Source organism: Gymnoscopelus braueri (assembly GCF_963280865.1).
Source record: "Gymnoscopelus braueri genome assembly, chromosome: 16".
Lineage (NCBI taxonomy): Eukaryota > Metazoa > Chordata > Actinopteri > Myctophiformes > Myctophidae > Gymnoscopelus > Gymnoscopelus braueri.
In genome coordinates, this window is record NC_137616.1 from 2,459,502 (window position 1) to 2,474,773 (window position 15,272).

Sequence of the window (15,272 nt, forward strand, 5' to 3'; positions counted from 1 at the left end):
ATTTATGATAAAACGAGTGATTTGGAATTTGTCAATGAAGCACCAGGTAGCTCAGTCAGTAGAGCGCTCGCCTTTCAACCACAAGGTCATGGGTTCGATCCCGGGCGGCGGGCACCATCAACTCACCATATAATTAGCACGGCCTGGGTGCGGCAAGTCTTGCAGTAAGTACTGGGAGCTGATGGTAGGTGTGGCACTTTGACTCCACCTCAGCAATCCATCTCTGAGGGGTCTATGCGCATTGTAACAGGGATAGACTCCCGCACCCTGCTTACTTACCTAGAGAGTGCTTCGGCCAGAAGAACAAAATGATGGAAGTTTGGAATACATTCCACCAACTCAAGATTCACTGCTGCAGCATGTGACGTGAATTGTCTACCAGTCTGGGATCTGGGCCTCGTCTGAACTGGCCCAGCAGCGACACCTAGTCCAGAAGGAGGGGATGGACATTGGATGTCGACAACCAGGTCTGGTTTCCTGTGTGGAGCATTCTACTGGCTTCCTGTGTGGAGTATTCTACCGATGGCGTCAAAAGCCTGCATTAAACTGGCCAAGTGGTTGTGGTGCAAGGTGCTCATGAAAGAAGGCACACTGGAATTGCACAGATCTTTGCAGTTGTCCATGTGACAGATAATTTTAACATAAGAAAGTGAAGCTAATAATTCACTTCATGCAGGTTATCCAGTTTTCAATATGTCCTACCACTAACCAAGATGTAAATATGCATTGCTAGAATGAACATATTTATTTGATCTTGGTACAAACAAAAATCAAGCGGTATTCACAATAGCTTAAATGCATTCCTTGACACAGAAAATGTAATTTTGACACCAAAATTAACCTTCCAAGTGGCTTGGAAGCCACTTAGAAGTTGGCACTTGTAGTTATTACATGGTGGCCATCTTTGAAATCCAAGATGGCCGCATTCCGCCATCTTGATGATGTGGCTCCTACCAAAAACTTAAAGTTATGGTGATGGAGAGCATGTGGAAAGAATGTGGTGCTTTTGGTCGCCGTGTCCACATCTGGACCTAAGCGACCAGAATAATTGCCAGAATGAACCAAATGTTCAAATATTGGCAGAAATAGTCACTTGCTGATATTCTCAATAGCTTTATTAAATTCCTTGACCCCAAAAATATATATTTTGACACCTAGATTGACCTTCTAAGTGGCTTGGAAGCCGAGATATTGGCACTTTATATTACATGATGGCCATCTTTGAAATCCAAGATGGCCGCCTTCTGCCATCTTGATGACGTGGCTCCCCGTCCAAAATGAAACTTATGGTGATGGAGAGCATGTAGAAAAAATGTGGCGCTTTTGTCAGCCGTGTCCAATTTTTTTTGCTAACAGACCGGACTATCCCATTATGCCGCTGCAAGGGGTCTGCAGAATGGACAACAGGGTCAGATCTGGAAATATTCAACGTTCCTTTGTATGTTGGTGAGTGATTAGCGACACATCAAACATACAACCTAAAATTACCGGAACTCTCCTTTAATGATCATTCATAGTATTTTATTTACTATTAGGACTAACATCTGATAATGTCATAGTTATGCAGAAATATAGAGAATTATAAGGTGTGATATCCTCTAAAATCAACAACATTTATAAAGGTAATGGGGTTCGCACCCAAACATTTGTTATTTTGACGTGTAAAAAAGTATAAAAGAGGAAATTCACTCTCTTGCCACTCTGAGTGTGACCAATTAAATTAAATGTAATATTATTATTAAAAAATATGTCAAAATGATTATAAACTGACTGCCTTCATATATAATACACCAGCATCTTGAATGTGTACTATATCCTCTACATATTTTAAATTAAGTTGCATTCTTTAGATTTATTACGGCATGCATTACGGGTCTCATACTTTTAGAGATACATCAAATAAAATGTTTGTCAACAACATTAAGGAGTGTGTCCTCATACAGTGTTTAAACTCCCAGCTCTATAATAGATCATGTTAACATTTTTTTTCAGACACTCCCAACTCTATAATAGATCATGTTAACAGTTTTTCAGTTATTCTCTATGTAAATCTATATAACATCAACCCACACTTCCTATTTATACACACAAACACACACTTATTATTGTCTTATTGGCACTTAAAATGCAGAAGGCCCACTCAGTACAGCACACATAATCTACACACTTTAGGTGTGTCATTGTCTCCAAGTATCCCCAAATTTACACATTCTAGTATCTAGACTGTGGGTCGTTGAGCTACACCAACCATTATCTAAGTACTCTCTCATTCCAAGGTGATTTGCGTTAGGCCACACAACTCAAATTCATAAATGTTGTCCAAATCTGCAACCCAAATCTGAGAACATTTTCAATCCAGAATTCACTATTTAATGTTGTTAAAGAGTTAACATCTGAATTTGTTGGCACGTTTCACATAGAGTAATTGAATTAGTAACAATCCCACTAAAAGTTCTATGTTTCTGACACACACACACTTATTATTGTCTTTTTAGCATTTTAAATGCAGATGGCCCAGGCCACTCAGCACAGGACAGATAATCTACACACTTTAGGTGTGTCATTGTCTCCAAGTATCCCCCAATTTACACATTCTAGTATCTAGACTGTGGGTTGTTGAGCTACAGTCATTCTCTAAGTACTCTCTCATTCCAAGGACCCTCAGTTTGATTTACATTAGGCAACACAACTCAAATTCATAAATGTTTTATCTCTGCAACCCAAATCTGAGAACATTTGTTATTAGACATAATTCTGTCTGTTAATTTGCTAACTATTTAATGTTGGTAAAGAGTTTAAAGTGAAATTCTGTTCAAATAGCAATTATTGTGCATTCTCCAGTTATATTTATGTGAATGGATGGTGAAGATTGACCTAAGACCCACTGATCTACACTATTTGTGTTTTGTATTAATGTATCATTTATTCATAAAGGTGAGAGACTCTCATTCTCAAGACACCCAGTTCAGACGTAGCCTATGTTCACACTGTTTACATGACATGTGGATGGACAAGTAGGCAACCAGTTTAATATGGCAAATTGTACTTGTTCGCGGATTACTCTGCACTCCTGGTCTCGGACAAGGACAAATTGCATTTAATTACCTACCTGGGTTGCATTTTAGAGAACAGTCTTTTCAGTGAAAGAATGGCAACAAATGTCATCAAGAAAGTCAAACAAAGAACAAGATTATTGGGCAGGGTCTCCTCGTTGGTCAGTAGGAATGCTATGAGGACACTATTGAGCACTCATCCAATGTCATTTTGACTCTGCATGCACCTCATGGTACTCTAACTCTAGCACCTCAAAGGCATTAAAACACAACTTCAGACCTATCAAAACTAACTGATCAGGTTACTTCTAAACCCACACATAGTTTCGACACAAACATGGGGATGAATTTGTTCTACTGTTATGCCACCAAAATGTGGAATGCCCTACCAACAGCCATAAACAAGAGTGGCTTCCTACCCTCCTTTAAAACCGCTATAGACAAGGTGTAGCTCGTGTGTTTAGCAGGTCAAGACTTAAACTCATCCGCATTTAAAGAGTACAGAACGTTTTTTTGTTAACATTCCCTCGTTATGTGTGCCGTGCAGATAAGCTTAGAAAATAGCTGATATACAAGTTCAGAAAGCATTGTGATGTGGTATGTTGTGAGCTTGTAGATTGGCTATCTTCACAGAAAAAGAAGAATTGTGGAATAATCTTGGAAAGTTTGAACAACCTGGGACACAAATCTACAAAAATAACTTGCCTTTATGCTACTGTTTCAAAAGTATTCTGCACATAAAAAAGGTAATTGTATGAATACAAAACTATATTTAATTCACATACCACTAGTCTAACCTATTTATAATCTAAAATGATAATTGATGGCACAGCTAAGAACTTGATCAATAACTTTGGAAATGGATACTGACATATCTGGGTTTGTTTCTTTGGCAAAGAAAAACAGTCAACATGTTAATGAAGCAAAGGACATTGAAACTTGTGTCTATGTACATGTTTCTCTGATGATGGCCCATCATCATCATCAATGTGGCTTTTGTTATGAGCCTTTCACATTGAAATGGGCCTGACTTCAGTTAATTGGAGGAGAGCTAAGAGGAGGTGGGAGGAGGTGTTTCTCCACTCCAAGACAAAAGGGAGGTGCTACTACTTATACTCCTACATCAACAACACAACACACACACTGTCCTGCTCAGTCAGTGCTCAGAGTCAGACAGACCACAGAACACAGAGACACACAGAGACAAGCAACTGTTATTATTTCAGTTCAACTTTCAGACTGCACTCTTCCTCCGGTACCTCCTGAGAAAACACTGGAGTAGGATCCTAAATTACAGGTAAGAAAATATAGCTTATAATCATCTGAATTTGTATGTAAGTAACTGAATTAGTAAGGAGCCAATTCAAATTTCAGTAATTGTTACTTTGTTATTGAAGTGGCATATATTTCACTCATTCTACCTTCCCTGTAGTTTGTTCAGTGGTAAAATATGTTTTTTTAAACTAAAATAAAAGTCGCAGAAAATATACTGTTACCAGTAATATTAAGTCACATATTCAATTGGAATAAAAAGCTGATGAGACTATAAGTTCTATGTTTCTGATGTAGGCATACCAAGTTTTGACACAAGTCATATTGAACCATCAGATACATAATATAGACAGTTATTTATTTGCAACAGCCAGTTTGTAATGACAAAGTGATTATTTCTTGAGAATCAAGTTTTGTTTGAATCACTGTCAAAACAGATTAAAGTTGTTATTGCACATAACCTGCACTACACTATGTAAAATAACTTTCACAGGCAGATCATTTAAAGTCAAGATGATGGTTTTATGGAACAATTTCACTGTCACATATTTTGTATTTAGCACTATTATTCATATTTAGTCATCCAGGGTGTATTTCACAAAGATGACTCACTAAGCATGAAGTATGTGTAGTTATGTAAAATCTGGAACATATTTTAGTAGTAGTAGTGTATTAGTACTATTGCTGCTGCTAATACTACTATAATTCTACTACAACGATCGTTTGACTACTACTATACTAGTGTTAGAACTAGTAATTGTTACTCATGTTATTGCTGTTGTTTTCTCTTCTAGTATTCCTGGTATAACAGAAAGTGACTGCAGAGAAAAATGGCTTCCCATTTGACTCGTCTGGAAGAGGAGCTCATCTGTCCCGTGTGTGATGACATCTTTAAACATCCTGTTCTGCTGTCCTGCAGCCACAGCTTCTGCAAAGACTATCTGCCTGAATGGTGGACAGGAAGATCATCACATGAATATCCTGTTTGTAATACAATATTACTCCTGTTTGTATTACTTTTGTATTGCATTACAAACAGGAATGTCCTGTTTGTAAAACGATATTACTCCAGTGACCATCCTCCTGCTAACTTGGTGTTAAAGAACCTGTGTGAGAACCTCTTGGAGGAGAAACGCCGGAGAACCTCATCGGTGAGCACAGAGGACACGTGTGTCGCGCACAGGGAGGAGCTTGGGCTCTTCTGTCTGGACGATGAACAGCTGGTGTGTCTTGTGTGTCGGTATTCAGAAAAACACACTGGTCACAAGTTCTTACCCGTAGACCGAGCATCGGGGCGTTGCAAAAAGAAAGTCCAGGAATCATTGAATGCTTTACAAGAGAAACTGAAGGACTTTAAACAAGTTAAGACAAATAACGACCTAACAGAAAAACACATCAAGGTTCAGGCCCAGAGCACAGATATGCAGATTAAGGAACAGTTTAAGAACCTTCATCAGTTCCTTCAAGAGGAAGAGGAGGCCAGAATCTCTGCTCTGAGGGAGGATGAGACACTGAAGAGTCAGGAGATAAAGGAGAGGCTTGAGGAGCTGAACAGAGACATGATGACCCTCTCAGATGTAATCCGAGCGACCGAGGACCAGCTGAGAGAAAACGATCATGTGTCGTTCCTGCAGAACTACAAGACCACGATGGAAAGAGTCCAGCTCACCCTGCACTGCCCCCGGCCAGTCTCAGGAGCACTGATAGACGAGGCCAAACATCTGGGTAACCTGGCCTTCAGAGTCTGGGACAAAATGAAGGACATTATCTCCTACACACCTGTGATCCTGGACCCCAACACTGCCCATCGAGAATACATCCTGTCTGCTGATCTGACCAGTGTGAGACAGGGCTTCCAGCAGCTTCCTGACAACCCAGAGAGGTTCAAGTGTCCCAGGGTTCTGGCTTATGAGGGCTTTAACTCAGGATCTCACAGCTGGGATGTTGAGGTTGGAGACAATTGGGTGGGAAGGTGGGAAGTTGGTGTGACAGAAGAAATGGGGGGTAAAATGTGGATGCTACGTTTCAGTCAAGGAATTTACTCTCCGGCTGAATACACAGCATTCTACTCAGCAGGAAATATTGAGACCGACACTGTTCTCTCAGTGAAACAGGAACCCCAGAGGATCAGAGTCCAGCTGGATTGGAACAGAGGAGAGCTGTCCTTCTCTGATCCGGATTCTAACACACACCTACACACCTTCACACACACTTTCACTGACACACTCTTTCCATACTTTTATAATTCTTGTTGTGATGGTCAGTCTCTGAAGATGTTGTCAGGGAAGATTAGTGTCACTCTGGAAAACAACAGTTAGAATGTCTAGTGTCCAATAAAAGCCTGTCGTTGCTGTCAGGTAGAAACCTTATACGGTATCTACATATTTCAAATATATTTTTCCATACAAGAGTGTCGCACAAAAGGAGTGAAAATAGCTGATATACAAGCTCACAATATGACACAGGATTCAGACCAGGAGTGTTCTGCCTTTGTAAGTTCACATGATGCTGTTTTGATCCTTATAGTTTTGTTTGACTTGTCAACTGGGTTGTTTTTGTGATTTGAAAACACTAATTTCACCTTCAAACTAACTGTAATCCTAGATGTTTGAATACTTTTGTCACTTGCACATACAGTATGCAATATTGTATAACATAACCCAATAAATACACAACCATGTACAACATTTTTGTTTCAGTTGTATGATGTTTTAGGTCCTATTTACCAAGAAATATACAAAACTTTTATTTGTATGTATTTTTATATCTTCTTCAATTATGCCGGGGAAAGATCTTTTAAAATATCAAAGTGTTGACTATTAAACCATGTAATGGGTTTAATACCTCCCAAATGTTTGTATGTCAACTCCATAAGATGGCATATCTGACAGAGTTGACAAAAAAAAAATTTCTTTCATTTCACAGCACAGTCGTAGAGTTTTGTGAGTGAGTAGTGCATTTTTTAGTTTTTGATTTAGAGGGATTGACGGCGTTGACATGTTATGGTTGGGACACACCAGATAGTAATATTATTTAGTGCATTTATCAAAAAATAAAAGCTTACCAGAGCTTTCATAGCTTTCCCACATTTTTTAAAACTTGGAAGGGAGACAGGGGACCTTATAGCTAAAATCCAGTTTATGCCTGATTAAATTATGTTTTTGTAGAAATCTGACAGAGTTGACAACGATCTTCGGCACAACTTTGAAGGGCAAAAACCTTTAGAAAAAAGTACATTCTTACACCTATGTTATCAATAAACATGCTTAGTTTTCTTAATGCTTTTAACAATAAAAAAGATAGAAGTTGTGAATCCTTGTCTTAGACAAGGGTGTTTTTCTGGCAGAGTGCAAGTTCAGATGTAAAAAAAAAAAAAAAAGGAAACCAGACCAAAACACTGTATACATTTTATGTAATTCATATATATAAATCCTTTAAGAATAATAATAAAACATAGTGTTGCCTTGGCCAGAGAATTCAAACCTAAGAGAAGACACTCCATCGACATCACCACTAGATGGCGCAGTGGCAGCAATAAGAACACAATCTGAACAAAATATGACAGAGGAGAATGCAAGTGGAAAAGTAGAAATACATAAAACAATACAAATCCACTGTCAAAACTAATCCTATTATACTAACTTAATATTAATGATCATGCATAGTATTGTATCTATTTTTAGGACTTAAAATTGTAAATTAAAATGTCTTAGTTGCGCAGAAATATACACTTATAAAGAGTTGTGTGTGTTCTCATCCATATTACACAAATCAACAATGTAAACATTATGCTTCAGTCAATAGTAGAATTTATTAAAGTAAAATAACAAAACAAAAAGCATCCAACAGCCTCTCTGAACAACATCCTCATCAACCAGAACGGTTCTGAACACAAAATGCAGCCTTTATAAAGTATTTAAACATTAAACACAAGTAGAAAGCAGTTAATTTTGGGATGTGAAATGTCACATGTCACAACCTGTGATCACATTCATAACAACAGAATTATGTACTAACAGGACAGGAAATACAAATGTAACTAGTTTCCTGTCAGCTCCACCAATAAGATCAGACATTCTCAAAACCTTTTAATTTCAAGGACTGTACAAATGGAACCAAATGGACCCCCAAGGATCCATTTGGTTCCATTTGTACACTCTCAGAGCTAGAGACATGTTAAAGGGTCCATTTGGAACCCCCAGAAAGAACCGAGAGGGTCCCTGAGACAGCACAACGTCTGCCTTCCCATTGCTTACTTTAAAAGGAGTAGTTCACCCAAAAAAATGACTTATTTTCTATTAATTACACACCTCATGAAGCCTTGAATTCATGGAGATTTGTTTGTTTTTGTCACATTCCTGAGCCAATAATTTGATGACCAGCAGATTCTCCGGTAGGAGACTCAATGGAGACTCTGTCATCAAATTATTGGCTTAGGAATGCGACCAAAAAAAATTATCTCCATGAATTCAAAGCTTCATGGAGTGTGTAATTGATAGAAAATAAGTTTTTCTTTTGGGTGAGCTCCTTCAAAAGGCCACACTAGAGGTCTGCTCCTCCCATTGGTTACTTTAAAGGCCACCGCAGAGGTTGTGCTCTTTTCCATTGGTCAGTTTTAAGACTTGGCCGCTCCCTCTCTGGACAGCCGGTCCGCCTCTTCATTTCCTGTGTACCCAGCATGCCCTGGGATGTGCAACTGGACAGAGGAGAGCAGAGACACTCGTTAAGACAAATTACAATACTCGGTCACTCGCTCACTCTCCTCGCTTCCTCCACTCGCCAGGATGAGCAAACATACATTAATGAATTAAATCCTAACCCGTCCCTCTTTTTGCCCGTACAGTCCCCAGACCCCCCACCCCCCGCAGCAGTCCCGCACGGCAGTCCGGGGCGTGGCTTCCGGGGGAAGGGGCGGGCTTAAACGCAACCTTGACAGGTGTGTTCAGTTTTCAAAGGCCTTTCATTTGATGTATGGTACGTCTATATTGGACATTTACTTGGCTGCACACAGGGCTGAGGCAGTGCACGCACACAGAGACGCACGCACACACACAAGCCGAGCACGGTTTCATAGTAAGCTCCACTTGCGCGGAGGCGCCTCCTTCCTGCGTTCGCAATTAAAAGCAAGGCATAAAAACAGCATAGGCAACAAAACAATTACAATAGACCCAACTAGGCTAAACTAAAGGGCCGACATTTAGAAATTTAGAAATTAAAACAAACAAAATCCATGAAAATTAGAAAAATGCTTTTTTTAAAAGGTAGGTTTTTAGTCCATTTTCAAAGGCATCAGTGGACTGTGGTGCTCTCAGGTGGTCTGGGAGGGCATTCAACAGACATGGGGCTGTGTGACAGAAGGCCCGGTGCGGAGGTTGGTGTCAGGGACAACGAGAAGGTTGGTGTTGTTGGAGCGGAGGCTTCGGGTGGCGGGTTTTGGGGTGAGGAGTTCTTTGAGGTGGGGGGGGGAGAAGGGAAATCTTGTACTGCACACATATCAGTACTGCACACATAATCTACACACTTCAGGTGTGTCATTGTCTCCAAGTATCCCCCAATTTACACATTCTAGTATCTAGACTTTGGGTCGTTGAGCTACACCAACCATTCTCTAAGTACTCTCTCATTCCAAGGTGATTTGCGTTAGGCCAACTAACTCAAATTCATAAATTTTGTCCAAATCTGCAACCCATTTCTGAGAACATTTTCTATCCAGAATTCATTTGCGAACTATTTGATGTTGTTAAAGAGTTCAAAGTGAAATTCTGTTCAATTACTGTAAAATACTATATGAAAAATAAGAATTGTGAACATCATTGACATGACAATGTTTGAGATTGAGATTGTCTACACAAAGCGTGACAAAATGATGTTAATACATTTAGGCTACTGTGAAAATGCCTATACAAGCGAGTAATGTTTAAACATCGAATGTAAAATGGTGCAATTATGAATTTGGAATGTACTAAAATGACTTGCCTTTATGCTACTGTTCCAAAAGCACTCTGCACATTTAAAAAAAAGATAAGGAAAAAAGGATAATTGTATAAATACAAAACTATAGTTCATTCACATACCACTTGGCTAACATATTTATAATCTAAAATGACAATTGTATTGCACAGCTAAAAACTTGATCAATAACTTTGGAAAAAACGTTGGACAAAAACATTGGAATAGGATCCTAAGTTAAGAAAACATAGCTTATAATCATCTGAATGTGTTGGCAAGTTTCACATAGAGTAATTGAATAAGTAACAATCCCTCTAAAAGTTCTATGTTTCTGGCACACACACACAAACACACACGCACACACGCACGCACGTACACGCACGCACGTACACACGTACACACACACACACACACACACACACACACACACACACACACACACACACTTATTATTGTCTTATTTGCATCTTAAATGCAGATGGCCCAGGCCACTCAGCACAGAACAGATAATATACACACTTTAGATGTGTCCCAAGTATCCCCCAATTTACACATTCTAGTATCTGTGGGTCATTGAGCTACACCAGTCATTCTCTAAGTACTCTCTCATTCCAAGGACCCTCAGTTTGATTTACATTAGGCAACACAACTCAAATTCATAGATGTTTTATCTCTGCAACCCAAATCTGAGAACATTTGTTATTATTAGACATAATTATGTCTGTTCATTTGCTAACTATTTAATGTTGGTAAAGAGTTGTTCAAATAGCAATTATTGTGCATTCTCCAGTTGTATTTATGTGAATGAATGGTGAAGATTGTCCTAAGACCTCACATTGAGAACCACTGATCTACACTATTTGTGTTTTTTATAATGTATAATTTATTCATAAAGGTGAGAGACTCTCATTCTCAAGACACCCAGTTCAGACGTAGCTTATGGTCACACTGTTTACATGACATGTGGATGGACAAGTAGGCAACCAGTTTAATATGGCAAATTGTACTTGTTCGCGGATTACTCCGCACTCCTGGTCTCGGACAAGGACAAATTGCATTTAATTACCTACCTGGGTTGCATTTTAGAGAACAGTCTTTTCAGTGAAAGAATGGCAACAAATGTCATCAAGAAAGTCAAACAAAGAACAAGATTATTGGGCAGGGTCTCCTCGTTGGTCAGTAGGAATGCTCTGAGGACACTATGGAGCACTCATCCAATGTCATTTTGACTCTGCATGCACCTCATGGTACTCTAACTCTAGCACCTCAAAGGCATTAAAACACAACTTCAGACCTATCAAAACTAACTGATCAGGTTACTTCTAAACCCACACATAGTTTCGACACAAACATGGGGATGAATTTGTTCTACTGTTATGCCACCAAAATGTGGAATGCCCTACCAACAGCCATAAACAAGAGTGGCTTCCTACCCTCCTTTAAAACCGCTATAGACAAGGTGTAGCTCGTGTGTTTAGCAGGTCAAGACTTAAACTCATCCGCATTTAAAGAGTACAGAACGTTTTTTTGTTAACATTCCCTCGTTATGTGTGCCGTGCAGATAAGCTTAGAAAATAGCTGATATACAAGTTCAGAAAGCATTGTGATGTGGTATGTTGTGAGCTTGTAGATTGGCTATCTTCACAGAAAAAGAAGAATTGTGGAATAATCTTGGAAAGTTTGAACAACCTGGGACACAAATCTACAAAAATAACTTGCCTTTATGCTACTGTTTCAAAAGCATTCTGCACATAAAAAAGGTAATTGTATGAATACAAAACTATATTTAATTCACATACCACTAGTCTAACCTATTTATAATCTAAAATGATAATTGATGGCACAGCTAAGAACTTGATCAATAACTTTGGAAATGGATACTGACATATCTGGGTTTGTTTCTTTGGCAAAGAAAAACAGTCAACATGTTAATGAAGCAAAGGACATTGAAACTTGTGTCTATGTACATGTTTCTCTGATGATGGCCCATCATCATCATCAATGTGGCTTTTGTTATGAGCCTTTCACATTGAAATGGGCCTCACTTCAGTTAATTGGAGGAGAGCTAAGAGGAGGTGGGAGGAGGTGTTTCTCCACTCCAAGACAAAAGGGAGGTGCTACTACTTATACTCCTACATCAACAACACAACACACACACTGTCCTGCTCAGTCAGTGCTCAGAGTCAGACAGACCACAGAACACAGAGACACACAGAGACAAGCAACTGTTATTATTTCAGTTCAACTTTCAGACTGCACTCTTCTTCACAGGTACCTCCTGAGAAAACACTGGAGTAGGATCCTAAATTACAGGTAAGAAAATATAGCTTATAATCATCTGAATTTGTATGTAAGTAACTGAATTAGTAAGGAGCCAATTCAAATTTCAGTAATTGTTACTGTGTTATGAAGTGGCATATATTTCACTCATTCTACCTTCCCTGTAGTTTGTTCAGTGGTAAAATATGTTTTTTTAAACTAAAATAAAAGTCGCAGAAAATATACTGTTACCAGTAATATTAAGTCACATATTCAATTGGAATAAAAAGCTGATGAGACTATAAGTTCTATGTTTCTGATGTAGGCATACCAAGTTTTGACACAAGTCATATTGAACCATCAGATACATAATATAGACAGTTATTTATTTGCAACAGCCAGTTTGTAATGACAAAGTGATTATTTCTTGAGAATCAAGTTTTGTTTGAATCACTGTCAAAACAGATTAAAGTTGTTATTGCACATAACCTGCACTACACTATGTAAAATAACTTTCACAGGCAGATCATTTAAAGTCAAGATGATGGTTTTATGGAACAATTTCACTGTCACATATTTTGTATTTAGCACTATTATTCATATTTAGTCATCCAGGGTGTATTTCACAAAGATGACTCACTAAGCATGAAGTATGTGTAGTTATGTAAAATCTGGAACATATTTTAGTAGTAGTAGTGTATTAGTACTATTGCTGCTGCTAATACTACTATAATTCTACTACAACGATCGTTTGACTACTACTATACTAGTGTTAGAACTAGTAATTGTTACTCATGTTATTGCTGTTGTTTTCTCTTCTAGTATTCCTGGTATAACAGAAAGTGACTGCAGAGAAAAATGGCTTCCCATTTGACTCGTCTGGAAGAGGAGCTCATCTGTCCCGTGTGTGATGACATCTTTAAACATCCTGTTCTGCTGTCCTGCAGCCACAGCTTCTGCAAAGACTATCTGCCTGAATGGTGGACAGGAAGATCATCACATGAATATCCTGTTTGTAATACAATATTACTCCTGTTTGTATTACTTTTGTATTGCATTACAAACAGGAATGTCCTGTTTGTAAAACGATATTACTCCAGTGACCATCCTCCTGCTAACTTGGTGTTAAAGAACCTGTGTGAGAACCTCTTGGAGGAGAAACGCCGGAGAACCTCATCGGTGAGCACAGAGGACACGTGTGTCGCGCACAGGGAGGAGCTTGGGCTCTTCTGTCTGGACGATGAACAGCTGGTGTGTCTTGTGTGTCGGTATTCAGAAAAACACACTGGTCACAAGTTCTTACCCGTAGACCGAGCATCGGGGCGTTGCAAAAAGAAAGTCCAGGAATCATTGAATGCTTTACAAGAGAAACTGAAGGACTTTAAACAAGTTAAGACAAATAACGACTTAACAGAAAAACACATCAAGGTTCAGGCCCAGAGCACAGAGATACAGATTAAGGAACAGTTTAAGAACCTTCATCAGTTCCTTCAAGAGGAAGAGGAGGCCAGAATCTCTGCTCTGAGGGAGGATGAGACACTGAAGAGTCAGGAGATAAAGGAGAGGCTTGAGGAGCTGAACAGAGACATGATGACCCTCTCAGATGTAATCCGAGCGACCGAGGACCAGCTGAGAGAAAACGATCATGTGTCGTTCCTGCAGAACTACAAGACCACGATGGAAAGAGTCCAGCTCACCCTGCACTGCCCCCGGCCAGTCTCAGGAGCACTGATAGACGAGGCCAAACATCTGGGTAACCTGGCCTTCAGAGTCTGGGACAAGATGAAGGACATTATCTCCTACACACCTGTGATCCTGGACCCCAACACTGCCCATCGAGAATACATCCTGTCTGCTGATCTGACCAGTGTGAGACAGGGCTTCCAGCAGCTTCCTGACAACCCAGAGAGGTTCAAGTGTCCCAGGGTTCTGGCTTATGAGGGCTTTAACTCAGGGTCTCACAGCTGGGATGTTGAGGTTGGAGACAATTGGGTGGGAAGGTGGGAAGTTGGTGTGACAGAAGAAATGGGGGGTAAAATGTGGATGCTACGTTTCAGTCAAGGAATTTACTCTCCGGCTGAATACACAGCATTCTACTCAGCAGGAAATATTGAGACCGACACTGTTCTCTCAGTGAAACAGGAACCCCAGAGGATCAGAGTCCAGCTGGATTGGAACAGAGGAGAGCTGTCCTTCTCTGATCCGGATTCTAACACACACCTACACACCTTCACACACACTTTCACTGACACACTCTTTCCATACTTTTATAATTCTTGTTGTGATGGTCAGTCTCTGAAGATGTTGTCAGGGAAGATTAGTGTCACTCTGGAAAACAACAGTTAGAATGTCTAGTGTCCAATAAAAGCCTGTCGTTGCTGTCAGGTAGAAACCTTATACGGTATCTACATATTTCAAATATATTTTTCCATACAAGAGTGTCGCACAAAAGTAGTGAAAATAGCTGATATACAAGCTCACAATATGACACAGGATTCAGACCAGGAGTGTTCTGCCTTTGTAAGTTCACCTGATGCTGTTTTGATCCTTATTGTTTTGTTTGATTGTCAACTGGGTTGTTTTTGTGATTTGAAAACACTTGACTCTAATTTCACCTTCAAACTAACTGTAATCCTAGATGTTTGAATACTTTTGTCACTTGCACATACAGTATGCAATATTGTATAACATAACCCAATAAATACACAACCATGTACAACATTTTTGTTTCAGTTGTAT

At 39.4% G+C, this 15,272-nt stretch overlaps 1 protein-coding gene and 1 pseudogene across 2 annotated transcripts; both read left to right on the forward strand.

Annotated features, from left to right (window-relative positions):
• Nucleotides 1-5,155: 5,155 nt before the first annotated feature.
• Nucleotides 5,156-6,643, forward strand: LOC308102569 (E3 ubiquitin-protein ligase TRIM35-like; the record flags this gene model as incomplete). The annotated part of the gene is made up of 2 exons (XM_080452338.1): nt 5,156-5,277; nt 5,365-6,643. The coding sequence occupies 2 exons, from the start codon at nt 5,156-5,158 to the stop codon at nt 6,641-6,643; spliced, it is 1,401 nt and encodes a 466-aa protein (XP_080308464.1).
• A 6,748-nt stretch (nt 6,644-13,391) lies between these two features.
• Nucleotides 13,392-14,879, forward strand: LOC308102570 (E3 ubiquitin-protein ligase TRIM35-like; annotated as a pseudogene). Its single transcript has 2 exons — nt 13,392-13,544; nt 13,601-14,879. The product of its transcript is annotated as an E3 ubiquitin-protein ligase TRIM35-like (transcript).
• The last annotated feature ends 393 nt before the right edge of the window (nt 14,880-15,272 follow it).